Source organism: Pelodiscus sinensis, chromosome 2, assembly GCF_049634645.1.
Source record: "Pelodiscus sinensis isolate JC-2024 chromosome 2, ASM4963464v1, whole genome shotgun sequence".
In the NCBI taxonomy this organism is placed as follows: domain Eukaryota; kingdom Metazoa; phylum Chordata; order Testudines; family Trionychidae; genus Pelodiscus; species Pelodiscus sinensis.
Window position 1 is genome coordinate 100,620,547 of NC_134712.1, and position 18,896 is coordinate 100,639,442.

The 18,896-nt window shown below is 44.5% G+C and overlaps 1 protein-coding gene across 2 annotated transcripts in view; it reads left to right on the forward strand.

Annotated features, from left to right (window-relative positions):
- The window catches only part of KCNG2 (potassium voltage-gated channel modifier subfamily G member 2), an 83,831-nt gene that overhangs the window by 39,752 nt on the left and 25,183 nt on the right, over positions 1-18,896 (forward strand). For both annotated transcript variants that reach the window (XM_075921115.1, XM_075921114.1), the window contains one exon: positions 15,676-16,502. In XM_075921115.1, the coding sequence (XP_075777230.1) occupies positions 15,747-16,502 (756 nt within the window). In that variant the 5' untranslated portion in view covers positions 15,676-15,746. The remainder of the gene's footprint in view (positions 1-15,675; positions 16,503-18,896) is intronic.

Consider the following 18,896-nt stretch of genomic DNA (forward strand, 5'->3'; position numbering starts at 1 on the left):
GGGGCTGTTTTGTAGTGGCCGCCTCTCACTTATGTGGAGGGAGCGCTCATGAGAAACATGCTGCTTTTTAGAAGAACACAGTAATGGCCTTACTGTATCAGACCAATGGTACAACTAGCCCAGTATCCTGTGTTCTAGCACTAGTCACAGCCCTATGCTTCAGAAGGAGCAAACAAAATGGGGGAATTATCAAGTGTCCCCTCGCAGTCAGGTTTAGAGACACCCAGAGCATGAGATTGTGCCCTGATGATCTTGGCTAATAGCCGTTGAGGGACTTAACCTCCATGAACGTATCTTATTTTTCTATGGCCTTGACAACATCCACTGGCAATGAGTTCCCTAGGTTGACTGTGTGTAGTGTGAAGTACTTTCTTGTGTTGGTTTTAAACTTGCTGCCTATTATGCTGTGTCAGTGGTTCCCAACCTTTTTGAGCATACGGACCCCTTTTCAATCTATTCAGATTTCATGCTCCACCCCCTTTCTGGCGAAGAGAAAAAAAGAAAAGGAAAAGAAGAGGGAAAGAGAAAGAAAAGAAAATTAAGGATCGAAGGGCCCGGTCCTTATTTTTAAATTTTCCACGGACCCCCTGCAGTACCATGGTGGACCACAGGTTAGGAACTACTGTGCTATGTGAAGGGCAAATAACACTTACCTTTTACTTTATCTTCACCAAGCACTTTCTCCCCCTGCTTGCCTTTGGGAAGGATGTGTGACTCTTCATTTCAGATTAGCCTTATCGCTACTCTGTGGCTGACAATGCAGCAACTTTACATTCCCTTCCCTGGCTGATTGGCAGTCTTTTCCAAGGTAATCAATTATTTTCTGTCAAGGTCCACATTTCTTGTATATACTCCAGAGAAACATTTTTCACTCTGCCAAAATGATAATGACGATAAAAAGATTTTGTGGTCCATTCAGAGATGTGTGGTGGTCTAGATTTGGCCTGTGGTCGCCTGTATTCTATTTCCATCAGGGGGTGCCCTGTACATGGTTAGTGTGTGCTCCAGTGTCACTGCAAGCAGCCTGACTGAATGAGGCAGTCTGCAACTGCACTTCTGAGATGATATGGGAGACTGCCTCAGTTTACCTGTTGCTGTAAAGTTCACTGATAGAGTAGGGTCAAGATTTACTGCTGTGATAGCCAGAGACCTCTCCGGACATGTGGATGATGATAACCAGAAGGCTGCTTGTGCGTGTGCTCAATGATGTGGGCCCAATGACCGCTGCAGACCCTGAGAGAGCCCCCAAAAGGCACAAATCCGATAAGGATCGAAGGTATCCGGCCAAGTTTATTGTTAAGCGAAGTACAGTAATAGTTGTCAGTAGACTCTACTGAACCACTATGCGTATGTACTCATAACAATGGCCTCAGCACAGCTAGTGGGAAACTCCTATTGCCTCACTGGCTGGACAAAATCTGTCCCTTCCCACAGCATATCACTTTATTTACAGTTACAAACAAATTAACACATCACTCCTGACGTGTCAGGTTTTTAGATACCACCCGTCATCCTATGCCTCATGATCTGATTAGACCATCTCTATCTATCATGCTGTCATTTTAGACCCTTTCCTGAACCTGAGTCTCTATCAGTGGGGAGTGTGTACCAAGGTCTTTTTGAATGAGCTGATGATACTTTGTGCTTTCAATTTATATCCAGTGCCAATTACTGTTCTACGCCTGGGCCTGTTATCAATTAGTGTTTCGCTCTCTCTGCTCTGTTCGTGCCAAGTTCTGTGAGCAGAGATCTGCCTCTTGCTCACAGCTTAGCTTTGCTTTATGTTAGCCATGTTTTGTCCATAGCTAGGCCTCAGACCAGGCCTGTGCTACATGGGCTTTTGTTTTAGGCCCTCATATTACTGCATCTGCATTGGATGCCCACATAATTTTAGTTATGCCCACATAATTTTGTAGTGCAGGTGTTGCCTACATTGATGGAAAGGGGATGTCTGTCAGTGTAGGAACACCACTTTCCTGAACAAGGATAACTACATTTTACCGACACTTTCTTCTGTCAGTATGCTATGTCTACACTGGGGGCTGGATCTGAATAGAAATGTGGCTTTTTTTCCACACGCTGTCCTGACACAATGGTTTTGACCAAACTTTTAAGTGTAGACCGATCCTAAATAATGTCTAGAGTAGGGGTCAGCCACCTTTTGAGAAGTGGCATACTGAGATTTAACTTCACTTCTGTTGCCGGGTCTGCATGCTGTTGATACTTTTTAAAGTCAATAATATAGTCTTTCCCCCACCTACTGCTGTGCAGTCTGCTCCCCCCAGCCCAGGTGGGGGCAGGGAGAAAATCCTGCTTCTCAAAGTAGCAGGCAGCAGCATTCTGTCCTGTCCTAACTCCCAGCTAAAGCACAAATTATCCCCACCTCCCCCAGCTCACAGTACAATCCGTCTACCTCCCTGCCTCCACCTCACCCCAGTGCCAACACCCACCCACCTCCTCTTTCCCCCACCTACCCCATGCAGTCATCCCCTTACCTCCCCCTTCCCAGGAGGTTTAAGAGTGCTGAGTTTCTGCCTCTCCCACACACAAGGGGTTCTCCAAACTCCCCTTCCCAATTACCCACTTTCTCACTCCTCCTCCCCCTGCCTAGCCACTTAGTCTCCCCTTACCTTGCTTTTTATTTCCTGCTCTGGGAGCTGCTTGCTCAGCAAGACAACGCCCCACCCATCGCTGATCAGCTGAGCTTCCTGCCTGTGCAGGAGCTTTGAACTTCTGAGCAGAGGTCAGAAAACAGTTGTGTGGTTGTGCAGCCACACAGCTTAGGGGGAACTATGGTCCCATGCCACTGGCCCCCTTGGCCTGCTGCCCCTCCCTACCGCTGGCTCCTTTGGCCGTGCTGCTGGCTAGGCAACACAACTGCCCTGACTCTGCTGTCATAACTGCTGCTCCAGCCAGCACAGCAGCCGGAATGGCAGCATGCAGCCCTAGCCCCGCTGCCAGGGCACCCGTCCCACTGCTGGTCAGCGCACTGCTCCACTCAGGCTGCCGGCCTGCCCCGGCTCCGCTGCCACTGCCCCAAATGGGCTTCCCCAGGCTGCCACGGCTCTGTCCCCACTGCCGGTCTGGCACACAGCCCCCATTGGGCTGCCATAGCGCACCTGCAGCCGAGTGCGCGCGCGCATACACACTCAGCCCCCAGCCCTTGCTGGGCTACCCCTGCCCCACTACTGCGGGTCAGCTATCGGAGGAGCAGCCATATGGCGCCAGCCACCGGAGAAGCTTGCCTGGATGAGCCCCCGCACGCCCTCCTCCACCACCACCAGCTCACCTGCTTCCACCGGCTCGCTGCTGCAATGGAGCTGAGTGGGCGGAGAAGGGGGAGAGTACTAGCTGCTTGGGCACAGCCCCATCAGCAGCCTCCCTGCCTGCCTCCCGGAGCTGGTGCTGCGGCTGTGTGCCAGCCACGAGGCTCAAGCAGCATCGCAGGCTCCCTGCTGTGCAGGGGAGGAAGGGTAAGCCTGAGCTCCCATCCTGCGTGCCACTGAAAATCGGCTCGCATGCTACGTAGGTTGCCGACCCCTGGTTCTAGACTGTGTTTAAATAGAGGCAGCATGGTTGCTCCATGTCCTGAGCCAAGTCCCCACTCAGGACATGGAGCAACCTGTAGTGCTCTGCAGAGCTACCACAGAGCTCAAACACCTCACACCTTCTATTTTAAAAGCATAAATGATGCCTCAGACAGTGTTGACACTCGGCACCTCCTTGTCAGGAGGAAGTGCTCCGTTGACTGTTAAATGAAGCAGCTTGAAAGCCCAGATCATTTTCCTGATTTAGAATAAGATTTAGGAAATTACGACAGGAGGGAAGCTCACAAGCTTGGAGCATGACTGAGATACTGAACTGACACGATGATTGGGACTAACAAAGTTACAACACTGCTGTATACAACGGTGATTTACTGTCGATAACACGTGCTGAACAGTGTATACTTTATGGCCAGCATGTCATTATTCAGCCTGGAAGTAACAGCTCAGCCACAAAAACCTGTCAGTAACAGAGATGTGTTAAAGTCAACTCTGTCACTGTATTTTATCCTGACATTTATTGTGTGTGTGCTGGCATTTCAAATAGGGAGGTGGCAGGCAATGTGGCAGAAACTGAAGGAGCTGTAAAAAGAAGAATGCTTGTCACACAAAGGGCTTGAACCTTCCATGAAGCAACCTAGTAAATTGTGTAAAAACATTCAGGTAATAAATAAGTCTCAGCATTACCAAAGGCCTGGATTCTTTTCTGAACTTTGAAATTTGTTTCTTAACCCCTCCACTGTCTCATTGACCCTTCTTATACAAGTGTCCTCATACAATCAGGACAACAAAGACACTACGCAGGGAGGGTGTGTGGTTATTTTTAAAAAAAGCATCTCTTATTTCTAATGATGGGGGTGCTTGTCCTGAAATGCCAAACTGCAGTGTGTTTTCTTATCCTCTGCCCTACTTAATTTCTCTACAGCAAAATGTTAGTGAACTCTCCTAACTTGTTACACAAATTATTAATTCTGCTGATTCTAGTTCCTAGACCTGCTCTATTGCTGTTGAAACGGGTGCTATTTGAAAAGAATTAGGGGGATCATAGAAAACACTACACAAAATTAGGAAGCCATGTTCTACATGACTTCAAACAGAACCCACTCTTCACTACCGAACTGTATAGATATGTTCATTTAAAAGTTTGCGACACTGATGGTTTTACAGATTAACCTGCTCAAAATTGTTGAAGTGTTGTCTTTCTTGCTTTGGAAACAGCCTGAAATAGCATTGCGAGGAGTTAAGCATCCTTAACAAACCATTGAGATAACACTGAAGCTTAATTATGTCAACTTACATATCAACATTACCTGCTCATCATGTTAGCAAATGCAGGTAGTGGATGTATTTAAAGAGGAAGCGGGGCAGTAGCAGGTATTGGGTACGGGGAAGTGGAACAGCTATTGCTGGTGTCAGGAACTCAAGAGCCTCTGCAAAAAGTGTCAAGTCACTTCCAAGGCATGGAGAGATAAGAGATGTGTCCATTCACAAGGGCCAAAATCATCTGCTATCTTCTACATAACAAAAATCCAAACAGTCCACACTCGCTATGCCAGATTCTTATTAGGCTGGAGGAGAAAATTAGCAGGATAGAAAAGAGAAGAAATAAAATGGGGAAAGAGAACACAGCTCTTGAGGGGGATGATAAAGTCTGATATCCCAAATGGGGTCATCAGTCAGCTAGAGCCAGGAGAAGTGGTGATGCCGTCTAGCTCCCCGTCTCTGACCTGGTTTGGTCAAGATGTCTGTCAGAATCAGAACAGCAAAGGTCCAACAATGTTAGGTTGATCCAGAGGTTCCTAGATAAGGTGGGGGTATTGCCATGATGATGGGGCTCACTCCATCCTCTTTTTTTTTTTTTTTTCAGTCAGCACCGTCTCCATTTGCATCACCTCCACTAATTTTCCCCCAACGTCTTTTATTGTTAGGAATCCGAAAAGGGGATGATGAGTGGAATAGGTCATCCGCTGATTATTTTGTCCACCAAAATAGTTGACTTAACTGCAGGCAAGGCCGCTGCAGCTCCCATGAGACGCAGTTCACCGTTCCTGGCCAATGGGAGCTGCAGGAAGTGGCTACCAGCATGTTCCTTTGACCTGTGCCATTTCCCACAGCTCCCATTAGTCAGGAATGGTAAATCGCAGTCACTGGGAGTTGCAGGGGGTGGAGGGCATGCCCATTGACAGTTAACGTAAATAAAATACCTCACTGCCCTCCTGCAGATTATCCTGATCTGCTGCATGCTGAATGATGCTGACCCCTGCTCTACCTGTATCCACAGCACAAACTTATGAGTGAGAACTGGGAGCTCTTTCTTCTACTTGAAAGCCACCGTGTGCATCTACTATACTCCATTGAAGAAGCTAGCAAATACTATTACTATATTAAAAGGCCAGTTTAGGGCATAGAGAGGAATAAAAAGGAAGGGAGAGCGCCTGAAGAATTGCAGAAAGAGGGATGTCAGAACTATGGAGGTTCAAAGCCCATGGTTGTGTCTACTCTGGGCCACTTATTCCGGAAAAGCAGCCGCTTTTCCGGAATAACTTGCCAGCTGTCTACACTGGCCGCTTGCTTTTCCGGAAAAGCAATGACGATCTACTGTAAAATTGTCAGTGTTTTTCCAGAAAAACTATGCTGCTCCCATTCGGGCAAAAGTCCTTTTCCAGAAAAACTATTCCGGAAAAGGGCCAGTGTAGACAGCACAGTAGTCTTTTCTGCAAAAAAGCCCCGATTGCGAAAATGACGATCGGGGCTTTTTTCCGGAAAAGCGCATCTACATTGGCCACGGATGCTTTTCCGGGAAAAGTGCTTTTCCAGAAAAGCATCCTGCCAATACAGACGCGCTTTTTCCGGAAATACTTATAACGGAAAACTGTTCCGTTTTAAGCATTTCCGGAATAAGTGGCCAGTGTAGACACAGCCCATATTTTTAGATACTTAATTGGACCAAAACTTGGATCTCTTACAATTATATACCATAAATAACATATCTATATTGTTCCAACCAATGCAATAGTAGCAGATGATTCAATATCTCCTAATAGATACAAACAGCTATAATCACAAACGGAAAAAATTACAACATTGGAGTCAAGTTAATTTAGTTAGCTCATTTAACAAATTCTATTGTTTCAGCTCCTGATAAAGCAAGGGGCAAATTCAATGCTGGATTTCTGACCAGAAGTCCTGTTTGCTTGTTTTTTTAAATCTTTTCAGAATTTGAAAACAAGTTTATTTTTTCAATATAAACTGACCATTTTCCACCAAAATACAGGGGGAAGTCTCATTCCTGAGACTGATGGACCAAAAGGAAGTTAATAGATCAGTGAATAGTCTTTTTCTTTTTTCCACGTAGCTAAAACTGTTGCTAAATAGTTTAGGCATACCATGGTTTCCTCTTGATACTCATGTCATAAACTGAGACAGGCAAATTTCAATTTCTGCGGACAAATAAAATTGCATTTTTGGAATTCTACAGAGACCAGTTTCAGTAATGCTAACATGCTTTCTCTTTGCCTTGTGTTCTGTGTCATTTATTGTTAGTTACAATCTTTTCACGCTGCTTGAGCTTTCATGAGCCTTTCCCCTTGAAAACGTTAGAGATGTAAAGTTGACAGAACAGAGAAGTACATGTGCCTCTCATCCTCTCTTAGGGCATGTCTACACTACAGACAATGGAAGCTGTTGCTGTCGCTCTTCCAGGGTTCAAATTAGTAGGTCTAGTGAAGACACCCTAATTCAAACTGAGAGGGGTGCTCCGGTCGATGCCAATAGTCCTGCTTCCACAAGGGGTAAGGGAAGTTGAAGGGAGAGTGTTCTCCCTTCGACTTCCTGCAGTGTGGACAGCGCCAAAAGTAGAATTAAGCTACTTCGATTTCAGCTACTCAATTAACATAGCTGAAGTTGCGTATCTTAATTTGACCTTGTCCCGCAGTGTAGACATACCGTTATAGACGGGCTACGTCTAGACTGGCATGATTTTCCAGAAATGCTTTTAACGGAAAAGTTTTCCATTAAAAGCATTTTCGGAACAGAGCATCTAGATTGGCACGGACGCTTTTCCGCAAAAGCACTTTTTGCGGAAAAGCATCTGTGCCAATCTAGATGCGCTTTTCCGCAAAAAAGCCCCGATGGCCATTTTCACGATAGGGGCTTTTTTGCGGAAAACAAATCTGGGTTGTCTACACTGGCCCTTTTGCCAAAAGTTTTGCGCAAAAGTACTTTTGCCCGAACGGAAGCAGCATAGTATTTCCGCAAGAAGCACTGATTTCTTACATGAGATCGTCAGTGCTTTTGCGGAAATTTAAGCGGCCAGTGTAGACAGCTGGCAAGTTTTTCCGGAAAAGTGGCTGTGTCTAGACACAGCCATTGTGTTTAGTCAGATTATAACAAGGTAATTATAACATGGGTTTTGATCTAGGGCAGGGGTGGATAAATAATTAGCTCTTGGCATGCACCTGCCACTATATTTACCTGTGCCTCCACAGGTACGGGTGAACACAGGTCTGAGGCAGGCCTGTGATTTTTGATTTTCCTGCTTTCATTGTTACCACAGCCAACCCACACTCACCCCATTTGTTTCACCCATTTACTGCATACTGTCTAATATGTGGACTGTGAGCCCTCTGGGTCAGGGACAGCCAGCCGTCTTTACTTGTCTCCCCAGTGCCTAGCAATTCCAATTCTTGACTGGAGCTCCTAGGTACTTATATAATGGAAGGGATAATCATTGGAAATTGAATCCAGTTCCCCTGAGTCCCAGTCTAGTACCTTAACTGTAAGACCATCAGAGATTATAGACACAATTTGAAAATATTTTTTGCTATCAGTAAACATATTTTATATGATATGAGTGATAAATCTTAGGGAGATACTCAGCAGGAATTGCCCGGGTACCAGTCAGTAATGTCACTTTCCAATTTATCTGCCGGCCCAAAGGGGTTGAGCACTTCAGAAGGCTACACTGTCTGAACTCTCCTTTGACTCATGAGAACACATTTTGCATTCAGCCTAATGTATGTTTCATGTCTGTGACTTTAAATCATGTCACAGTAACCTGTGCCTTGTCAGGATGTATTCGGTTCCACAAGATACATTTTAAAACTCTTAATTACTAAAAAGCTCCATCGTCTTCTGTAACACGGTTCCAAAAAGAAAACCTTACAGTACCTTGCAAGAGCAGATGGACTGCAGACATGCATCCCAGTTTTGAGACAAATTTAGACTAGTAGGTCCTTGTGCAATGCCAAATGGCCCTGATGAAAACCATTCATCTGCTACCGGAGTGGGTGGTGAAGTGTGCATGTGTGTGCATTGAGGGGTGTGCGGCAGGAGGTGTGGGTGGCAGAATACCCATCTCCTCAGTGGATTACATCGTTTGGTGAAATACTCTGTTCAAAATCTGCTTACAAAGCCGCGGTCAGATGTTGCGGATTTACATCATCTTTGAACTGTTGTATAAGAACTACAACTTAAAACAAGACATCTGCAGGGTGCAGATCATAGAATGTGCGTCTCCATTTCTTTTCATATACGTCTAAAAAGGTTTTCTCCGGGTTGTGGGGCTTCTTTTTAATGAAGATTGTGCACAGTGTTCTATCCCCCCACTCACACAATCAGCCCATAGTAATCTTTTTTTAAATGCATTTTGAAATAACAAATACCCCAAACAGGGCCAGATTCACTCCTGCTCAAAGATCTGCTAAGTATAAAAGACTGCTGTTTTTACTCCCACGATTTTCAAGCTGACATAGCCTTGAGGCTGCTTTAATTTATTATTGTTGGCTGTCATCCCCTAGAGTAATGGTGGGCATCCTGTGGGCTGTAGGTGGAGCCCCAATGGGTTGCGTGCTGATTCACACTATAGCCCTACTGCTCCCCCTTTCCTCCCAGAGCTGGAATGCCATGAATCAGCTATTTGTGGCTGTTCAAGTGCTGGGAGGGCAGGGGAGGAGTGGGGACAGAGTGCAAATCAGGCGATTTGTGATGCTGGGAAGGAGGGGGAGGAGTAGAAAGTGCGGGGCTCCAGTGAATGAGAGGTGCATGGGGAAGGGGGATAACGGGGTCCGCAGGCCACAGGTGGAACCCCAGTGAACCACAGGCTGCTGCAGCCCACTGAGCTAGAGGACCACTCATGAGACCTACTCACTGTTCTTGGTTGCCTGTCGCTGCACTAGGGGAATCTGCAGAGTAGAGTTGTGATGTGCCCACCCCTTTTCTTCCTCCACTTCCACATCCGTATCGGGGTGGGAGGCAGTTGCCATCAGAGCCAGCGGTAACACCTGAGTCCTGTACCCTGATAGCAGAACTCTTAAGTTGGACAGTTGTGACAAAACTCCACCCTGTTTGCCCCACTCAGCCTGACCCATGTTATACTGTCTTGCAGCCAGGACTCTGTCGTCAATACACATCTGTGGCGGTTGTTGTGAAAAAGCACAGTCACTGAGTCTGAATTCTCACCAGTTTTAGCCAGAGCTGTTCCACTAGCTTCTGTAGGGGACCTTCTGATTTACATTGAGGAGAGCATCGGGCCTACGCATTCCTGAGGGCCAGTTGTGCAATGAGATGATCACCACCATCCCTATCCATAAGTTTTCTCATAAGGAGTTACAATATAAATTAAACCTGGCCATGGCTCCCTTCATAACCAATATCTATTGTATTCTTGCGGGTGTATACTGTTAATGGAAATTTTATTTCAGCTAATGTGACTGGTGCAAAGTGGTGTAAAAATCGAGAGAACTCCAATCAGGGAAGTACACGTTGACCCACCCATAGGATGTATGTTCTGATATCCCCTGCCCTCTCTTACCCATGTGTTAATGAAATAAATGCCAATTGGTTGATGCTGTAACATTGTTCCTGGAAGTGTTGGATTTTAATGTCATTCTTTGACGGCTGCTTCACTGAAGGCATGTGAGTAGTTCAGAGAATATCAACATGCCACGAGTATTTTAAGACCCACATAACTTTAAAACGCCCTTCATATTTCTGTGTAGATCATGATACATTCCGTGCATACAAGTCAGTGACAGTCATTCCAGAGTGAACTTACTGCTCGGGAAAGATGCCAGAATGATGCATCATGCTGGATTGGACATGTTTATCTGTTGGACAGGGGAAGCAGTGGTGCAGCCTCCCATACGGTGTGTCACCAACATATCTCAGCCATGATCTGGAGGGACCACTTCTAAGGGCACATCTACACTTCTGTGAAGATTGATTCTCTGGCAGTCGGTCTTCTGGTATTTAATTTAGGGGGTCTGCTAAGTCGAATGCTGAGAACTCCTCCATCAACCCTGGAACTCCTCACAGTTTGCAAGAAATAAAGGAAGTGAATAGGAGAGTTTCTCCCATCGACCTCCCACTGTGGAGCCTCCCCAGAAAATCGATGCAAAGGACATCAACTCCAGCTATGAAATTCACGTAGCTGGAATTGTGCATCTTGCATCAATTTTCTCGGCCTATGTAGACCTGGTGTAAAGGGTAATGCAGCTCCATTTCTAGTGAGTAATTTGGCTCTGTACTGACACTTCCAAAAAAGGTACCAATTGATGACATTTGCAATGGTGATTTTATTATGTAAACATTTGCCTGACAGCGAGGTAACAGACACTAGCAAACTCATTCCAACTAGCAGACTCGTTGTCAATCTAACTTTCAGGTCTGGTTTATACTAGAAGATTAAGCTGATGTTACTATGTCACTCAGGAGAGTAAAGAATCTGCTCCCGTAAGCATCATAGTTAAGCTGACCTAAATTCCTGTGTAGACAGCCCTTGGTGAGGTTGATTACCTACGCCAATGGGAGAATGCCTCTGATCAGTCTAGGTCTTCATGTCTACACTAAAGCACTGCTGTGGCATAATTGAGGCACTGTTATGTTTTAAGTATAGACAAGCCCTCAGAAATTACCTAAGATTCTGCCTGTTGACCTAGAGGAGAAAAGCTAGTATTACTAACACTATCCAGTCACAGCGACAATTTAATAAAAATCTGAATGCCTGATTCATTAGGTTGGATATTTAATCAACAGGATTTTTATGAAACATATCCTCCTTTGTTGTTCAGAGAACTGGAAATGAAAAGACCAGCATAAACTGAATGCAAAAGCCTACATGCACATCATGCTGCTGCTTAATTCTCATTCACCTAGAAAATTGGACACACACAACATTAGCTTCAAAATAATAGTGGAAATTCATTGGTCTTTTTATTCCCCATCATGCTAATGGGCAGGGTGGAAGAGAGCAAATCCTGGCTTTTTGCCACAAAATGATGTACATTACTTTTCAGACGTTGACTTGTATAACAAGTGAGGCATGCAACAAAAGCATGATGCCCAGAATAGTGTCAGTGAATATTTTATCTTCCTGACAAAAAGCAACAAGAGGCTGCATCCTTAAAGCATATGCTATGTTGACAACGCACCCTTACTATGACAGTAATGGTATTTGCAATCCCAGCTGCACTGAAGTCCATGAGATACGGCACCAGTTTCACAGGATGAAGTTGCTATGCGATGCCCTACTTTATTCTTTTGTATTCCTTCTGGACTTGGGAAGTTTCCCATAGCAATCTTTTTCTCAGTGCACTGTTCAGGAAGGAACTGTAGTATCATGCAACACATACCAGTTACTTGTGCTATAGTAAAAATTGTTACCCTACTGTGGCTCCTACTTAGATGGACCTCCAGCCAGAGGGATGCTATGGGGTATCCGACAAACCTTTCAGACAGTCTGTGTCCTACAAAATCAGCAAAATAGCCTGCGAAAAGAATGACCTATAAATCTCTTCTTCCTGCGGACATTTTTAATAAAATAAAATATTATTTTGGGGTCAAGCCTTGGTTTGTCATTCCATTTGGGAGGCATATTACAAACAGGAACATTTAATCGCTTTCATCCGAAAATACTTTAGTTCTGTGAAATGTGGAGAAAGGAATTGTGTAGTTCCAATAATTTACTCTGTCTGTCTTGATCGAAGATGAAACTGACATCAACTCCAGTACAAAGCATTTATCTACTCTTAGATTGTCCACATATTTTTGTAGAGGACTAAACTACTGAAAATCAATAGGAGTTGGGTATGTAACTTTAGAAATCCCACCCTATGCTTGTTGAAATTGTATGTGGAGGGAAATCCAATTTCTGTCACTTTGGCTTCAGAGCCTACAGAAGCCTTCTATGATGTAGAATTTTATGAAGCTACCTCAGACTTGAGACGTTTTTACTTTGTTTCTCTTGCAGGGTTCTAATTTAGGATGTAGGCAGTGCCTCTGTTGTTAGAGTTAATATGTCATAGCAAGGGGGGACATGATAGCGGTTTTCAAATATCAAAAAGGGTGTCACAAGGAGGAAGGAGAAAATTTGTTCCTCTTGGTTTCTGAGGACAGGATAAGGAGTAATGGGCTTAAAGTGCAGCAGGGGAGGTTTAGATTGGACATTAGGAAAAAATTCCTAACTGTCAGGGTGGTCAAATATTGGAATAAATTGCCAAGGGAGGTGGTGGAATCTCCCTCTCTGGAGATATTTAAGAACAGGTTAGATAGACATCTGTCAGGGATGGTGTAGACGGAGCTTGGTCCTGCCTTGAGGGCGGGGGGCTGGACTCGATGACCTCTCGAGGTCCCTTCCAGTCCTATTATTCTATGATATTCTTTTTTCCCCTAGTCCCAGTAGTGGCTAGAGAATGTGATCCATATTAGTGATGCAGGCATGATTCAGTTAACTATAACTGAAGAGGACAATAAGGGTACATGCATGCCTTCAACTAAACTAAAAACATTCGTCATTTGCTGCTGGAGGGTCTTTTGGTTTAATCTATCTAAGGATTGATTGAGGCCAAAGGAAAGAACAGCTACTGCGATTTTGTCTTTGAATCTATAATAATACCTAGGTCTTGTATTGCACTTTTCATCACTAGATGTCTAAGTGCTTTATGAAGGAGATCAGTGTCATTATCTCATATTACAGGTGGGAAAACTGAGGTGCACAGTGGCAAAGTGATTTGCCGAAGGTCACCCAGCTGGCCAGCAGCAGAACTAGGAAAAGCACCCATGTCTCTTGAGTCCCAGTCTGATACTCTGACCACTAGAACTCTCATGTTTAGCTCTTTACCAGAATCCAGATGAGATGGAAAATTAATTGGAATATGTGATACTCATCCAGTTGTTGAATTCCTGCCTCGCCGTCACCATCCTGCCATCAATGCTGTTAAACTAATCTTGTTCCATAGCTTTTTCTCTGCTCTTCCACCTAGCTATAGAGCTGCCATTTCTTCCAAGTAAAATTGCTCCTCACTCCTCACACTAGTCCACTCTCCACTCTCCATCCATATCTCCTGGTTGGAGGCCCAGAGCTCCAAAGCCCATTTATTTTTCTTACTTTCTTACAAAGGCCTTTAAACAGCCAGGAAGCCTTTGAGTGTTCCCCTGCTGTAATTCCAAAGTAACGTTTCCTAGGATGTATTAGCACCGCTTCAGGAATGGAGAACAACGAGGCTCAGAGCTCTGGAGACAAGTGGTACTGAGAGGAGAATAACAGGCAGCAGATGCTGAATAAATAAGTTTAGGGGATCTGAGGACAGTGGTGCAAGAAGCAGTGATTCTGTGTAGGGTGGGAAGGTGAGGAGTGGTTCTGTGTAGTGGGCGAAGGTGATGTGCAAACTCAAGCTTGGAACGGCAAATGATGCCCAAATACATTCAAAACAACAGCAGATCAAGCTCTTCTGCCCTGGTCCATCACAAAGAAAGATTTTCCAACTAGGGACTTCCCCCTCAGAGCAAGAAGTTAGAAACTTGTCCTCATTTATAAGTAGCTTAGGGAATTGGGATGAAATCCTGGCCAATGACAGAACTCACCTTGACTTCCAGACAGGCTCTCTCATCCCTAGTGTTTAGGTAACAGTGTCAGTCAGGAAGAGCAGTTGTCACTTGCTTCTCTGGTCCTCAGTGTACTTGATCTGTTGCTGCATTAGCCAAAACTAGCATATGGTTCCCAGTGCTCCACTCCAGCATGATTTTGTGAAGCAAATTTCAGTGAGACTCCTCAAAAGAGTAAAAGCTATTGCCTAACAAAGCAACATCATCTGGCCCCATGTTAACCCAGCAAGAGGGCCCTCTGTTTACACACTGCTTCCAGCCTCACTTCATTCCTAGACTTCATTGTCCAACTATCTCCAGCTGTGACTGTGAATGAGTCTCCTTTGGAACTTGGGCAGGTCAGGGCATTCCAGCTCTCAAAGTGCTTCCGTCACCTTTGAATTTCCATACACCAGCATTGCTGTTTGGATTCTCCCAAATTATAAGGTTCAAAATGTGATTGTTTTCATACGGTGTGATAACGAGACTAACTGTATGCCATATGCAAACAGTGTAAGCCATGTTAACTGAAAAGTGTTTGATCTGTATCAGGGGTTGAGCACTGATTGTGAAAGAGGTTTGCACTTAGAAGCCATTGGATAATTCTGTAGTACAGGGGAGGGGAACCTAAGGGAGCTGGGTGCAGAGTTCACCTTGCCTGGATCCAGCCCCCTGAGGCTTAGGGCTCCCCCAAGCATTGGGAAACCCATGTTAGTGAGGGGTGACTTTTTTGTTGTTTCTCATTTGTGCGCAGCCCCTGACTGATTTTATTGTGGGTCAGTGGCCCCCAACCCAAAAAAGGTTCCCACCCCTGCTGTAGTAGACGCATGCCCTGGATTTGTTAGAATGAAGAAAAGGTCTTTCAACAAAGCCTTATCTGATAACGTATTAGACTCTGTGGGCCAATGGTAATTTCCATTTAAATATGCTGCCACACAGACACATTCCTCTCCTCCCCCTCTTGGACTGACAAGGGCATTACTCCTTCGTAGAAAGGAGCACTTTGCAATGATGATGCATTACTCACTCTCTGTTATCATTTGGAGCTGCATAGTAGACTCCAGAGGCATGAACCCAGCTTTCTATTTGATTGCTGTGAGGAATGCTTCTTGGACCACAAGTAAGGGAATAAAAGCAGAGAGGGTCCTAAAAGGTTCATCCTAAAATGCAAACAAAATTGTAAAAACTGCAGAGAAAATATTGTTAGGGGTTTTTCTTTCCCCTCTCTCTTCTGGAGCCCTAACTGTCTTTTTTAAATTTCTTTTTGCAGACTGGCCACTTGTCTCTCCGCTTTATAATCTCTTTCTCTGAGTAGACTGGATACCTCCATGAACCCAACAGATGTATCAGGAAATGGCATTGCTCACTGGGAACGCAGACCCCAACTTCACCTCGTATTCGTACAACAATTTGGAAAACCTGTGCGAGGTGCAGACCAAGAAAGGATTCTTCTACAAAAAAGCCAAGCTTCTCCACCCTGGGGAAGACCTGTGCTGCTTGGCCCGTCTGGAGGACCGAACCAGGCATGTGATCATCAATGTAGGTGGCATCAAATACAGGATTCCGTGGACCACACTGGAGAACTGCCCTTTGACCAGGCTTGGAAAACTAAAATCATGTAACAACTATGATGAAATCATGGACATCTGCGATGATTATGATGTCAGCTGCAATGAGTTTTTTTTCGATCGTAACCCTTGTGCCTTCAGGACCATCATGACTTTCCTGACAGCTGGGAAGCTTAGGCTTCTAAGGGAGATGTGTGCCCTCTCTTTCCAAGAGGAGCTGGTGTATTGGGGGATAGAAGAGGAGCACCTGGAATGGTGCTGTAAGAAGCGATTGCGACAGAAGGAGGAGGAGGCTGCTGAAGCCAGGCTGTATGAGAGGGAGATGCTGATCAGGGAAACTCCTCAGTGTGCCTTCCAGGACAATAGCCGTTCGGGTTTGTGCATGAGAAAGCTCAGGGATATGGTGGAGAACCCTCACTCAGGGATCCCAGGAAAGATCTTTGCTTGTATATCAGTCTCCTTTGTTGCCATCACTGCAGTCAGTCTCTGTATTAGCACCATGCCAGATATCAGAGAAGAGGAAGATCGGGTGAGTGCAGCCTTCAGTGGCTACTTTTACACTATGCTTTATTAACAACCTAACACACAGTGTAAGTAAGGACACTGGGAAGATCAAGGACAAAGTCATTCAGATACTGTCTATAGTATTTATGATTTGGTATTCAGTCTGATGGAGGAGGCCATTAATTTGATTGTTAGTCTAGCTGAGGCAATCAAAATCTTCTGCTTTGTCCAGGGCACCGTGCCAGTTTACACCAATACATAACTTGCTTCCAGAATGCGTGCATGCTGCCGCCGCCACCACAGACCAGATGACAGAACAACGATTATTTATTTTTTCATTATAGTACAAACTAACCCTGATTCAGGTTCACGGTTTTGACACTGGATTATTAGCTGTCTCTAGATTGTCAGTTCTGCTTTTTCCTAAAAAACATTTTAAATAGTTTGCTTTCATAAATTAACTACTCTTAGTAGGGAACTTAGCTGAGAAAATATTCTCCTGGAGGTGGAGGAGGAAAAGGGCACAGGTGAACTGAGGCAGCTCTTGGACAAGAGAAACAGAATATACATGCATGTGTCCTAATTTTCCAATGTGCTGAGCACTCATAGTTGATGCTAGTGGGAGCTGTGGGTGTATAAAACCTTTGAAAATCAATCAGTATATTTATTTTTCATTTTCCTTAAGGTGCAGTCTCTTGCTCATGTAGATCGTCCAGATCAGTGTTCCCTGTAAGCTGAGTGCTTGGGCGGCCACCCAGGAGAGATTTACATGCCGCCCAGCTGATTACCAGAGTGTCCACAGTTAGCAGCCTGTGTTTCTACTAGTGGTGCACTTCTGCACATGCCTCGGTGCACAGAACAAAAGTTATTCTGCTCATGGGTAGAAAAAGTTAGAGGGAACATTGGTCCAGATGCCTGGGATTAGCCCCATTAAAATCAATGAGAGTTTTTCTTGAAGAGTGCAGCCTTTCATTTTTAGATTGAAATGTATGAAAACAATAGATCAGATAGGATGATGGAGCACTGCAGGTGGGGGAGAAGTTTTGAAAAAGTTCTCTTGTCTCTGAGGCCTTGGGCAGAACATGATTACGGTGTAAGTGGATGGATATTTGACTCACAACCAAACAAGCCACTTTAATGTTTGTGCTTGGTTTCTAGCCCAGTGGCCATTTAACACAAACATGCCCAGTCATCTGTTTCAACAGCACTTCCATCCAGGCTCTGTCTGTGTAAACAGGCTTCTGTACAAAGTTCTCCTTATAGTAAAAAAATCTCCAGAAACCACTTATTCTCCTAGTGCCCCATTCAACAGGGTACAGAGTCCTCAGCTCCCCAAAAGCTCTGGAGAGTTCTGTATTGTGTTTTTATGAGTACTTCGTACACAATTAAAATCTACCCTCTACTGGTTTGGAATGCATAAGACATTATCAGGTAGCCGTGTTCATCAGAAGTCTTTCATTTAGAGTCAGACCCATGGAACAATAATACTCCATGCTAAGAAAAACTATGCAAGACACCTAGCCTGGTGTTTTTTTAATTGTTGTTTTTTTACAATGATCTTGTTTTACGAGTTTTTATGTCCTAAAATGAACATTTTACAGTAGTAGTTAAAGCCACATTGTTCTGATAATTAAAGAAAAGAAAACAAAACAGTTTCAAAAGGCAGTGGCTGCAAGAAAATTGAACTTCTTCGATTTGTTTATTCTAGATGTTGCTTGTGGAACTGAGAAACTTAATACCTTTAAATAAGCAAATGCAAACAAAATCTACTAAAAAGGCCTTATGCAATCAGTTAACCAGTAGCCACTATTGTCTGCAGAGTAGTCTAGATTTTTAGAGGGAGTTTCTGTAGAAAAGTATTGCAGGGTGTACCAATCATACAGGGAAAGCCCTCTCCATGCTACTGTTAAACAAAATGGGTGTGAACTTCACAGTGGTCTGCAGAGCAATGGTCAGAACTAGTTTTATAGCAAGGCTGGAACAAGTTAGCTTGTTAGGGCTTGGCAGGACCTGTAGGCAACACTATGTCAAGATCAAGGCAAGTGGGAACGCTATGTCAAGATTTAGGGAAGTTTTTCTGGCTTCTAAAAAGTGGGATAAGTTGGAGTTCTTAAAAGAAAAGAGGCCCAAACTGACCTTCCAACCCTCTTTTCCTCTGCCTAGTCTCCCATTTATCACACTTCTGAAGTACTTTATAATCAAGCACCTTGTAGCACATTTCACAGGTAGATATTAACCCCTTTTAACAGATGGGATAACTGAGGCGTGGAGCAGTTACGTAATTTGACCAAGATCACACAAGTGGTCAGAGTTGAAAATATAATTTAGGAGCAGTGACTGCCAGTCCTTTATTTCTAATCTACAGGAAATACTGTTTTCCTTGCGTGCAGTTAAAGGCATGGTACAGGGGAGCGCTGGT